Raw genomic sequence first — 13466 nt, 5'->3', positions numbered from 1 at the left:
TTGAGCTGCAACAGATTTCCACAATGATTTTCACGTTGCTACCAACCTTATTACAATGACAAAATAAAATAAAATTCACAATATTGTTCTCACATATTAGTGTTATGCAACACTGTAAATTATAGGAATGAGTGGTTTTGGGTGGATTTTTCCTTTAAATAGAAACATGAGGAAACCTGCAGAAAACATTATGCTGAAGTATGGTTCTTAGAACATTATGTGCTAGCTGGGTATCCTGCACCATTCCCAGAACATTGTGGGAAGGTCGTGTGCAAAATAACCATAGGAGAACCACGCTCTCACCAAGGTCTAAGAAATATATGGTTCTCAGAACATTATGTGCTAGCTGGGATAACACATGCACACACACATACAGGAACAGAAGATCAGGCATGAACACACACACACACACACACACACACACACACACACACACACAGAAAGCTTCTCACTGCATCACAGGATATGTAACCGTGTGCTGCAGCATGTGGGGGTTTTGGTTTGTGTAGCACAGGAAACCTCCTAATCACATCCCAGCACAAGAGGTAAACTGCAAAACACCCTGCACAACGACAGTAACACCTCAACTAAACCCAAGGCCAGGGGATTGTCATCACTCACAGTGATTTCACTGAAACTGGTTGATTACAGTAAGGAATGGAGAAGAGTAATATTGCAGTGAAAATTATATTATAGTAAATCAAATCTGATTATTTGTTTAAAATAGGAGACACGCAATCACAGAAAAATGCATTAAACAAAACAATCAATCACAGTTACATTCACAGTCAACTGATTTCCACCTAATTACAGTGCAGTGGAATATTTCATGTAGGCCTCAAGAATCAACCTCTGTAAGAAAGTTGTACCCAAAAGGCCATAGTTAAAACTGACATTATCATTGGTGGAAGTTCAAAGTTCGATGCAGCCAGCTGATCGATTTCTGTAATACCAAGAATGGGTATCTGCAGCCCAATATGGCGACCGAAGTCTGAGACAGTGGGTGTATGGATTATTAGCTAATTGGGCAGATTTGTTTCTACTGAATACCGTTTTACGTGGCTGATTGGGCTACAAGAAGAGTCGATAAGCCGGACCAGTGCACCGGGGTTGTATCCACATGCCTGCCGAAGTCCTTCCTACTGGGTACCATGCAGTGGAGGCTCCTCAGAGGAGGAAGGGGAGGAACATCTTCTTCAGTGAATTTCATAAAAATGTCAATAGCTAAATATTTTTAAGAAGTTAGCTTTTTTAGATAAAACTATACTAAATGTATTCAAGTCACCAAATAATTGATTAAAACACACTGTTTTGCAGTGTTGGTCTACAGTAGCCTAAACAGCACCATGGTGTAGCTTTCAATCATAGTCTAGGTTGAGGAAACCTCATGAGTATAGGGAAAATTTGACTATCATGTAGTAGCCTAAACCTATCGATGTTACATTGAACTGGGTGAATGGAATATGAATGACAGTCATCCAATAAGCTGTAACAGAAATAAGGCCATGCTCATCCCTCCCGAGTGGCGCAGCGGTCTAAGGCACTGCATCTCCGTGCTTGAGACGTCACCACAGACACCCTGGTTCAATTCCAGGCTGTATCACAACTGGAGGTGATTGGGAGTCCCATAGGGAGGTGCACAATAGGCCCAGTGTCGTCCGGTTTTGGCCAGTGCAGGCCATCATTGTAAATAAGAATTTGTTCTTAACTGACTTGCCATGTAAAATAAAGGTTAAAATAATAAGAATCTTAAATGGCACCGATTGCCACTGGTATCGTGGTCATGTTGCAGGCGGCAGCTAACGTGGCAATGTTTTCTCTGAAATTATTTTATTTAAAAGAGGGCAGCAGCCTACACAAGAAGTAACTAATATTGATAACCATCTAGATGTCACCTTGATACATACAGTACATACAGTCTACTACTCAATGGGGAGGACACGCATGAAAAACAAGAACACCGGGACCCAGTACCGTTCGCTCTCGTATGACAGGCACTACTGTCCAGCAATGGTGTGGGAAGTAGCTACCTAGTAGCCAATATCAGAGTGACAGTCACAGTAATATATCAGGGTGACAGTCACAGTAATATATCAGGGTGGCAGTCACAGTAATATATCAGGGTGACAGTCACAGTAATATATCAGGGTGACAGTCACAGTAATATATCAGGGTGACAGTCACAGTAATATATCAGGGTGACAGTCACAGTAATATATCAGAGTGACAGTCACAGTAATAAATCAGGGTGACAGTCACAGTAATAAATCAGGGTGACAGTCACAGTAATATATCAGGGTGACAGTCACAGTAATATATCAGGGTGACAGTCACATTAATATATCAGGGTGACAGTCACAGTAATATATCAGGGTGACAGTCACAGTAATATATCAGGGTGACAGTCACAGTAATATATCAGGGTGACAGTCACAGTAATATATCAGGGTGACAGTCACAGTAATATATCAGGGTGACAGTCACAGTAATATATCAGAGTGACAGTCACAGTAATAAATCAGGGTGACAGTCACAGTAATATATCAGGGTGACAGTCACAGTAATAAATCAGGGTGACAGTCACAGTAATATATCAGGGTGACAGTCACAGTAATATATCAGAGTGACAGTCACAGTAATATATCAGAGTGACAGTCACAGTAATATATCAGAGTGACAGTCACAGTAATATATCAGAGTGACAGTCACAGTAATATATCAGAGTGACAGTCACAGTAATATATCAGAGTGACAGTCACAGTAATATATCAGAGTGACAGTCACAGTAATATATCAGAGTGACAGTCACAGTAATATATCAGTGTGACAGTCACAGTAATAAATCAGGGTGACAGTCACAGTAATAAATCAGGGTGACAGTCACAGTAATATATCAGAGTGACAGTCACAGTAATAAATCAGGGTGGCAGTCACAGTAATATATCAGGGTGACAGTCACAGTAATATATCAGGGTGGCAGTCACAGTAATATATCAGGGTGACAGTCACAGTAATATATCAGGGTGACAGTCACAGTAATATATCAGGGTGACAGTCACAGTAATATATCAGGGTGACAGTCACAGTAATATATCAGGGTGACAGTCACAGTAGGAACATGCGTACAACCCATAAAGCAACAGTACACTCATCATCAATACTTAAAAAAATGTATTTAATATTTATTTAACTAGGCAAGTCAGTTAAGAACGCATTCTTATTTACAATGACGGCCTAGGAACAGTGGGTTAACTGCCTTGTTCAGGGGCAGAACAACAGATTTTGACCTTGTCAGCTCTGGGATTTGATCTAGCAACCTTTCGGTTACTGACCCAGCGCAAGGCTAGCTGCCGCCCCAATAAACAATCTTCAGTTTTAAACCAGAAAATGTACAATTATTCATGTAATTCTAACACTCAGACTCATCCTCTGGCTTAAAAACAGATGTCCCAACTCTCGCAGTATGGTAGCTCAATGTGAGGTACACAAAAAGGGTTCCAAAAGGGTTTTACGGCTGTCCCCATAGGAGTACCCTTTTTGGTTCTAGGTAGAACTCTTTTGGATTCCATGCAGACCCCTCTGTGGAAAGGGTTCTTCATGGAACCCAGAAGGGTTCTACCTGGAAACAAAGGGGGTTCTTTAAAGGGTTCTCTTATGAGGACAGCCAAATAACCCTTTTTGGTTGATGATAGCACCTAGTTGTGTGTCACAGTCTGGTTGAGTGGCAAGAAACGGAAGAGAAAAAAATACAGCTCAATCAAAACCGTCTAACCTATAGCAGACGATTTGACACACCCACTACTTCCCTTTTGACACACCCACTCGCCCATACTCCGGTCGCCATTTTGGGACGCAGCGACCCCCTTCTCGTAATCAGGGAGAAACAAAGACCAGTCGGACTGTGGCCCTCTGGGAAGAGGAGTTTTACTTCCTGGTTCCAGGGCTCAGGACACTCGTATGGCTGCGTACTCTGAGCCCTCTACCCGAGGCTGTGCAGGGCGCGCAGCGGCCCGAGGCTTTACCTGATGGTTTAGCGCTGCGTACATGATATCACTCTCTTCCTCTTTCTCCTTCCCGTTGCTATAGGGATTGTCCGTGTCCACCGGGACAGCTACCTGATTGGCTGCAGCTTGGCCGGGTGCCGGATGAGTGCGACGTGGGCCCCTGGCAGGTGCGTTGTCATAGATACAGTCCGGCGGTGGGGTGGGCTGGGCTTGGAGCCGGTCCTGGGATTGGTGGGATCGGATGCTTCCTCTGTGGTGGGATTGTGGGTTGGGTCGTGGGAATGCTTGCTGGGTCATTGGTATAGCCATATACTGTAACAACAAGTAAGCTACTTTAATACTCTGTGTATTTGCAACCCCCACCCTTGATTATAGAGGGCCACATCTGTGTCATGACGTTGCCCTGTTGGGTGAGGTTTATGACCCCCCCATAAATACCTTTCCCCCTTTTCTCTCCCCTCTACAGAATGGACTCTTGGAAAGCCCTTTGTTAACGTAGAGAGAGTATGGTAACATCAAAAGGTTGGGGAATTTAACAATATTTCTGTAATCCAACCAGTTGAAAGTACTTAAAAAACATGATGTCAGATCAGTTGTTGTCTGGGACATTATTACTGATGACAGGACAACATAAATTGTATCTTGAAAGTCTACACATTCTCGTCTAGACATTAGATTCACATGGAATTGTTGTGCAATTTAAACGTTTAAATATGAAACTGTGTGTGAGAATATTAAATGTAATTTTAGCCTTCTAAATGAGAGAATTGTTTTCAAGTAATTTTATTCTCAGTCAGTGGCCACGCCCAAGTGAACAGACATTGGTTGGAGAGGGATGAAACACGCCAGTATAAAGCCCCCGTGACCTAATTCATGTCAGACTAAGCAAACCCCAGTGTGAGCTGTGGTTGCGAATGGCTGAATATTCCTCTCTACATAACGAAATTTACATGAGACGAGATCATGTGGAGGTGACGATCACCACGCTGGAAGGAGAAATTTCGACTAGACCAGCCAGAATACAGCACGAGCTGATTATGGCAACTTGGTATGAACTTTGAACTCCTATTCACTATAGAATAAGTGAGAAATTCTGTACGTCAACTTATCAGCTGCAGCTGTAAACGTACGTGGCCTAGGAAAGGACAGACGATCTCCTGAGAACGACAGGCTACTTCAAAGTATCCGCTCTACAACACTACAACCAGAAAGATTCTTCAAAGGACAGACGATCTCCTGAGAACGACAGGCTACTTCAACGTATCCGCTCTACAACACTACGACCAGAAAGATTCTTCAAAGGACAGACGATCTCCTGAGAACGACAGGCTACTTCAACGTATCCGCTCTACAACACTACAACCAGAAAGATTCTTCAAAGGACAGACGATCTCCTGAGAACGACAGGCTACTTCAACGTATCCGCTCTACAACACTACGACCAGAAAGATTCTTCAAAGGACAATGGAGATATCTGCTGGGCAAACCAGTCTTCCATCTTCAAACCATCTATCGAAGCGCAGCTCAGTGTAAATATATATCTTGCATTTTCAATTTCCGAATGGATGATTATTAGAATGCATAAGATTCTATATTTACGGTAGCATGGCTTCTCAAGGTCCGATAGAGACCCAATCCCCTTTGTCCCTCAGTTATCCCGCTCTTTCATTCAAACCCAACCCCCTTTCTTTGGGTAACCAGCCGTCATATCGGTTTCATCCGCTAGGGACTTTTGCTTTTATGACATGATTAGTAATCAATGTATGATCTATCCTGTGTATATGTAATTCTGTGTGATTATTTAGGTATTTAGTAAATAAATAATTAAGCCAAATTTTGTATTGCTGATTCAACTTGTTAGCCAGGGTTCGTGCAGATAATCAAGAATTTTACGACGTTCAGATGAGACTAAATAAGGTGATGATTAATAATTGACTGCTATTGATTATAAAAGATCTTCAGATCTTTAAGAGTTTATTCGGAAAAGAGCAACTCTATAAACACTCTTCCGTGGTGCCCCAGGTTATTAACGAGTTAATTGTTGCATGGTTTAATTCAATCACGTAATCAAACGTTAGGTAATCGATTTGATAAAATAGCCTGTCATATAATTGAATCAGTCAGAGACACAACACCTGGGACTGACAGACAAGGAGTGCACCAAAAGACTCCACCATGTTACATACTGTAAACACATTAAAGACCATCCAGAATCTGTACTAATAGTACTAATACAGGACTAAATTAAAGTTAGATGTGTAGTGTATATCTGTTTGACCTGGTTCTCTGTTTGGTCCTCTTTCCTTGACTTCCTGGCCGGACAGGCACCTGCAATTTCAAGGGAATCATGAACGAAACATTGAAATGAAAAGTCATATCCCAGAAATAAATGTCTGTATTAATGTACTATGATCCTCATTAGTCTGTATTAATGTACTATGGTCATCATTCGTCTGTATTAATGTACTATGGTCATTATTAGTCTGTGTTAATGTGCTATGGTCATCATTCGTCTGTATTAATGTACTATGGTCATTATTAGTCTGTGTTAATGTGCTATGGTCATCATTAGTCTGTATTAATCTACTATGGCCATCATTAGTCTGTGTTAATGTACTATGGTCATCATTAGTCTGTACTAATGTACAATGGTCATCATTAGTCTGTATTAATGTGCTATGGTCATCATTAGTCTGTATTAATGTGCTATGGTCATCATTAGTCTGTATTAATGTGCTATGGTCATCATTAGTCTGTATTAATGTGCTATGATCATCATTAGTCTGTATTAATGTGCTATGGTAATTGTGAGCATCTTACTTTTACAACCACGCAATGAGAGCATGGATATGGTTATCACCACGATGACAAACACCACAATCCCAGCCGAGGAGTAAACATAAGGCCACACCCACTCCAGGAAGCTGTCACTCTGACTCGCTGTACTGTCTATAAGAGAAAGAGGCCTAATTTCCACTATGAACAGGGAGGAAATGTCCCCCCACCCCACATTTTAATTCATAAAAGCTATAGGCCAAAAAAATATACAAATACAGGAAATGAGTTTAACAGCAAAATAATTCTGGCTAATTACACACATGCAGACACACACACGTTTTAAATCAAAATGACGATCCTGAATAGAAGGTTTGACTCAACATGGTTACTAGTTTTAACTGGCTGTTAGGGTGTTACTGGTTACCACAGTGTTTCAGAGCTAGGTGTGACATAGCATTGTGTTGTGCCTTGAAGTACATTCATACTGCAGCACCTTTCCGTTCAGTGTGCAATGCATGCTAAGCTATGAAGAGTCAAAATCTCCTCTTACTTGTTTCATTGTTCTGATATAAATCTGTGGTGTCTTCAATTCTCTCTGAAATACATAACAATTGACACCCATCACAGGGGGTTTGCTTCTATGAATGGGAAAAATAACTAAATGTTTGACTGATTAAACATTTCAAACTGAGAAAATGTATTAATAGATTGCTCACCTGAGACGATAACATTGATAGAATGACCCACAGCCGTGTGTAATTCACACCTGTATAGACCAGCATCACCTCTGGATATGCTTTTGAAAGTCAGAAATGAGATCCATGTAGTGTTTGTCAAATTTGTCAACTGTGTTTGAATGAGAGTTGTTGTGTTGACAGTTAGGCATATGTTTGATTCATCAAACTTACACCATGATGGTGTTGGTGAGTTAGAACAGAAATCAACAGAACAGTTCATCTTCAGTTTTTTCCCAGTTGAAGCTCTCCATTCTGTGTTCCGTGCCACTCTAATCTCTGGGAAACAATCAGAATCTTGACCTGCAAAGAATTAAACTGAAGTCAGTCACTGCCTGACCAATAGGTCCCCATAAGATCACCCATCACCTCTATATCAAATCATACCGTCACAGGTATCGTTGGAAGTAGACCAAAGTGCAGCGGGGTGAGCGTATATTTTATGTTTTAAACGTCTCCAACAAACCAAGCAACAACCGTGAAGCTTATAGGGCTAAGTGCCACAAACAAAGTTAACTACCAACACTGAAGGAGGGAAAAAGGGCTACCTAAGTATGATTCCCAATCAGAGAGAACGATAGACAGCTGTCCCTGATTGAGAACCATACCCGGACAAAACATAGAAATAAAGGAACATAGAAAACAAAACATAGAATGCCCACCCCCACATCACACCCTGACCTAACCAAATAGAGAAATAAAATGGCTCTCTAAGGTCAGGGGGTGACACATACACACACACAAAAAATACTAATCTTGCAACAATGGCTGCAGGGACAGGCCTCAATCTTTTTTTAGCTGGATCCTAGTTGGTTGAAAATAAGCTTTTTACTAAGATGAGAGGTGATTAAAGGTTGCAGACAGGTGAAGGAGATTTTCCCCTTCATCAGAATTTCCCCTTGGTATCAGTGACAGTGACATGTTCATGACTAATAGAAGGGAGATACACACAGAGAAATAAAAAAAGGACAAAACACATTTCACATCCTGAAGAGTTGGAACTCAATTAGCATAAAACAATGGGACTACAGGTTCTAGGGAACTGAGATTCAACCCCACCTGCACTTATTCAGTGCTGCATCCTGTCTCAGACTAAATAGGACCACCTCATCATACCATGGGGGAACTTAAAGACTTTCAGACTTCATAATCGTCACTAAGGAACTGAGTATATCCAAAATGATCTCAGTTTAACTCAGTATAACTGACCATCAATGACATTCTGAATGTCAATTAGTGGCATGGAGTGTCAGACTTCCCAGTATCAATGAGAGGACAGTAGAGGTGACAACACGATAGCATCATATACAACTTTACTGTAGGCCTACCACACAATGGCACACAACTCGATTATACCTTCCAACCACACAGGAAAACCACAGTAGGGCTATAATAAAGATTCACTATGCAGAAATCGTTCCGCCATTTCCTGGTTGCTAAAAATCGAATAGTTTGTCTAATTTCAGTTTATGTGACAAAAAAAAGCAAGTTACAGTGTAGAGAATAATCGTACCATCTAAACCACTATGAAATGTATTTTACATAACCAAAAAGATTGTATTTTCAGCTGTTTGAAGCTGGTGTACAAAACCGAAAGTACAAGACTCAAAAAACTAAACTTAAAAATGGGGAGCATGGAAATACCGCACAGAGAACAAATCTATCGCTTATTAGACTTGCTTTCAATGAGAGTGACAGATCTATAACTCACATTTCTATGGGAATTTTGTTGGGTCGCCCAAAAAGTGACATATCACAGCTTTAAAAGAGACCACAGGTATGTTCACACAGAGAGATCTGACAGATATAGTATGACTCATTGTGGTTAATAAAAAGCTACTGAGGAAAAATAGAGCCTGTATTTTCATAATTATCAAGTTATAATAAGTTAATATAACAGTGGACAGCAGGTAGTCTATGTCTTGTTTTGCACGCTTTGTACAAAATAATAAAATGCAGTACTACAGGATATTTCTTAACGTAGCTCTTTATTAGCTAGCTACAACTGGCATGTTCACGTATCGCCAACCAGGATCAACTGACCATCACCTAACCAACTACAGTGCCTTGCGAAAGTATTCGGCCCCCTTGAACTTTGCGACCTTTTGCCACATTTCAGGCTTCAAACATAAAGATATAAAACTGTATTTTTTTGTGAAGAATCAACAACAAGTGGGACACAATCATGAAGTGGAACGACATTTATTGGATATTTCAAACTTTTTTAACAAATCAAAAACTGAAAAATTGGGCGTGCAAAATTATTCAGCCCCCTTAAGTTAATACTTTGTAGCGCCACCTTTTGCTGCGATTACAGCTGTAAGTCGCTTGGGGTATGTCTCTATCAGTTTTGCACATCGAGAGACTGACATTTTTTCCCATTCCTCCTTGCAAAACAGCTCGAGCTCAGTGAGGTTGGATGGAGACATTTGTGAACAGCAGTTTTCAGTTCTTTCCACAGATTCTCGATTGGATTCAGGTCTGGACTTTGACTTGGCCATTCTAACACCTGGATATGTTTATTTTTGAACCATTCTATTGTAGATTTTGCTTTATGTTTTGGATCATTGTCTTGTTGGAAGACAAATCTCCGTCCCAGTCTCAGGTCTTTTGCAGACTCCATCAGGTTCTTCCAGAATGGTCCTGTATTTTGCTCCATCCATCTTCCCATCAATTTTAACCATCTTCCCTGTCCCTGCTGAAGAAAAGCAGGCCCAAACAATGATGCTGCCACCACAATGTTTGACAGTGGGTATGGTGTGTTCAGCTGTGTTGCTTTTACGCCAAACATAACGTTTTGCATTGTTGCCAAAAAGTTCAATTTTGGTTTCATCTGACCAGAGCACCTTCTTCCACATGTTTGGTGTGTCTCCCAGGTGGCTTGTGGCAAACTTTAAACAACACTTTTTATGGATATCTTTAAGAAATGGCTTTCTTCTTGCCACTCTTCCATAAAGGCCAGATTTGTGCAATATACGACTGATTGTTGTCCTATGGACAGAGTCTCCCACCTCAGCTGTAGATCTCTGCAGTTCATCCAGAGTGATCATGGGCCTCTTGGCTGCATCTCTGATCAGTCTTCTCCTTGTATGAGCTGAAAGTTTAGAGGGACGGCCAGGTCTTGGTAGATTTGCAGTGGTCTGATACTCCTACCATTTCAATATTATCGCTTGCACAGTGCTCCTTGGGATGTTTAAAGCTTGGGAAATATTTTTGTGTCCAAATCCGGCTTTAAACTTCTTCACAACAGTATCTCGGACCTGCCTGGTGTGTTCCTTGTTCTTCATGATGCTCTCTGCGCTTTTGACGGACCTCTGAGACTATCACAGTGCAGGTGCATTTATACGGAGACTTATTACACACAGGTGGATTGTATTTATCATCATTAGTCATTTAGGTCAACATTGGATCATTCAGAGATCCTCACTGAACTTTTGGAGAGAGTTTGCTGCACTGAAAGTAAAGGGGCTGAATAATTTTGCACGCCCAATTTTGGGCGTGCAAAATTTGTTAAAAAAGTTTGAAATATCCAATAAATGTCATTCCACTTCATGATTGTCTCCCACTTGTTGTTGATTCTTCACAAAAAAATACAGTTTTATATCTTTATGTTTGAAGCCTGAAATGTGGCAAAAGGTCGCAAAGTTCAAGGGGGCCGAATACTTTCGCAAGGCACTGTAGGTGGTCTTAACCAATCATAGCACAGTATGATACGACGGTAAAATGCATTCAATTATAATTCAGTATGTTTACACATATGAATATTACAGTCTAGCAGCTAAGAGCGTTGGGCCAGTAACTGAAAGGTTGCTAGTTCAAATCCCCGAGCAGACTAGGTAAAATAATTTGGCGATGTGTCCTTGAGCAAGGCACCTATCCCTAATTGCTCCTGTTAGTAGCTCTGGATAAGAGCGTAAATTAAAATACATGACACTAGTATTGGTATAACTGAGATGTGCCAAAAAAACAATTCCAGCTGGGTATCAGTAAGCAACAAAATCTCTGTAATGTGTAATTATAAAATATTGATGTTGTTGATGGATTCAAAATGCCATTTTGTGAAATGTGGAGTATTTGCTATTCAGCGGAAACAAAATGGAAGCCAGAAGAGCGATTTGTTTCAACAACAACAACTGGAAAACAGGGAGAAGAACATGAACAACATACATTTTTAATCTTTAGGGAGGAAGATCGGGAAGAAATTAAGATGACTTTGAACAAATGTTCCTGCCCCGCTAATCTATTATTTTAAGTCCCTTTATCTTTTTCTACAACAGGATATATATTTTCTGTCATCGAGCTCTCACACACAAATACAAAAAAAAGTGTTTTTTTTTGCCAGGATGACAAAAACTGGAAGTCTTGAATGTGAGGATGACATTTCAGATATTTACAAAAACTGGAAGTCTTGAATGTGAGGATGACATTTCAGATATTTATAAAAATGTTCACTCGAAGAGAGTTGTTCTTTTATTTACCAGCAACACTTCTCTGACTGTGTGTTGAAACTGAACCAACCACAATACGCTGTAGTTTAATCACATACAAAACGTTTTTTTCCCCCTGGGTCTAACTTACCATTGGCATCCCGGTGGAAGAGAAGCACAGCCAGGATGGTGAGAGGTAGGCTGGTCCAGGACCAGCAGTCACGGGGCCCCATGGTGACTTGTAGACCACCGGCCTTCTACAATCAACAGGTTACACCAGAGGTGGTTTAGGAAGACAGCCACAGCATTGGTAGATGATCATCTCTCTGTGTGTTTGTGTGTGTGTAAGAGTGAGTGAAATACACTGTCTGTTCTCTCTCTCGCTCTCTCTCTCTCTCTCTTCCTCAATTTTAAATGTCTCTCACATCAGTCTTAACACACCCCAGCATCATAGTGTCGCCGTCACTGCACAAGTGTTTGTGGTAACATTTCTTCCGTTTCACTTCCTTTACCTACTCTCTCTTTCACTCTTTCTCTCCCTCCCCATGTGCTTCATCCTCTCTAATCTACATAAAGTTGGCTGTGGTGATCACTATAGATTAGATTAGGTTTATTAGTCACATGCACAAGGTTGCAGATGTAATAGCAGGGTACAGTGACATTCTTCAGCTCTGAGCTCCAACAGTGCTGGTCAAAGAGAAGTGGATGAAACAATAATAATAATAATAATATATACATATTTACAACTGTAACAATTATAAATGTCCATTGGGGGGTGGGGGCAGGGTAAACGTCCGTTGGGGGGGACACAGGGGTAGCAGGTAGCTGACTAGTGGTGGCTATTCATCAGCCTGATGGTCTGGTGGTAGAAGTCTGACAGTTTTTGCCATGATGTACCTATACTGCCCATGTCTGAGTGATGGAAGCAGGGAGAACAGGCCATGGCTCGGGTGGGTAAGGTCTTCTTATCACATACGACACCTGGTGTTGTAGGTGTCCTGGAGGGCAGGCAGCGTACACCAAATGGTGTGTTCGGCTGAGCGTACCACCTTCTGTAGAGCCTTGCAGGCTGTGATCTAGCCGACAGTATGCTCTCGATGGTGCTTCTGTAGAACACTGTGAGGGCCCTCGGGAACAGGCAGGATTTCTTCAGCCTCCTGTCAGTGTGGTTTGAAGAGTCGCTGTTGTGATTTCACCACGGTGTCAGTGTGGGTTGAAGAGTCACTGTCATACTTTCATCACCAGGGTGTCAGTGTGGGTTGAAGAGTCTCTGTCGTACTTTCATCACCAGGGTGTCAGTGTGGGTTGAAGAGTCTCTGTTATGCCTTCGTCACCAGGGTGTCAGTGTGGGTTGAAGAGTCTCTGTTATGCCTTCGTCACCAGGGTGTCAGTGTGGGTTGAAGAGTCACTGTCGTACTTTCATCACCAGGGTGTCAGTGTGGGTTGAAGAGTCTCTGTTATGCCTTCGTCACCAGGGTGTCAGTGTGGGTTGAAGAGTCTCTGTTATGCCTTCGTCACCAGGG

At 41.4% G+C, this 13466-nt stretch overlaps 1 protein-coding gene across 4 annotated transcripts; it reads right to left on the bottom strand.

The window, feature by feature from the left end:
• Positions 1–3153: 3153 nt before the first annotated feature.
• LOC110527296 (uncharacterized) lies at positions 3154–12530 on the bottom strand. 4 transcript variants are annotated; one of them, XM_090239595.1, is made up of 7 exons: positions 12095–12309; positions 7691–7819; positions 7499–7578; positions 7333–7377; positions 6825–6953; positions 6283–6332; positions 3154–4316 (listed from the first exon to the last, which is right to left on the bottom strand). In XM_090239595.1, exons 2-7 carry the CDS (start codon positions 7693–7695, stop codon positions 3945–3947), a joined length of 681 nt encoding a protein of 226 aa, XP_090095721.1. In that variant the 5' UTR covers positions 7696–7819; positions 12095–12309; the 3' UTR covers positions 3154–3944. The 4 variants fall into 4 exon arrangements, with proteins under 4 accessions (XP_090095721.1, XP_090095719.1, XP_090095722.1 ...); XM_090239593.1 differs by having other exon boundaries at positions 7499–7819; positions 12095–12530; XM_090239596.1 differs by lacking the exon at positions 7333–7377.
• Positions 12531–13466: the final 936 nt, after the last annotated feature.

The sequence above is a fragment of the Oncorhynchus mykiss genome, chromosome 7 (assembly GCF_057628025.1).
Source record: "Oncorhynchus mykiss isolate SJ-2025 chromosome 7, ASM5762802v1, whole genome shotgun sequence".
NCBI classification, from domain to species: Eukaryota; Metazoa; Chordata; class Actinopteri; order Salmoniformes; family Salmonidae; genus Oncorhynchus; species Oncorhynchus mykiss.
Note: the sequence above shows the minus strand (reverse complement) of the source record. Positions and strands in the feature narration are given on the sequence as shown.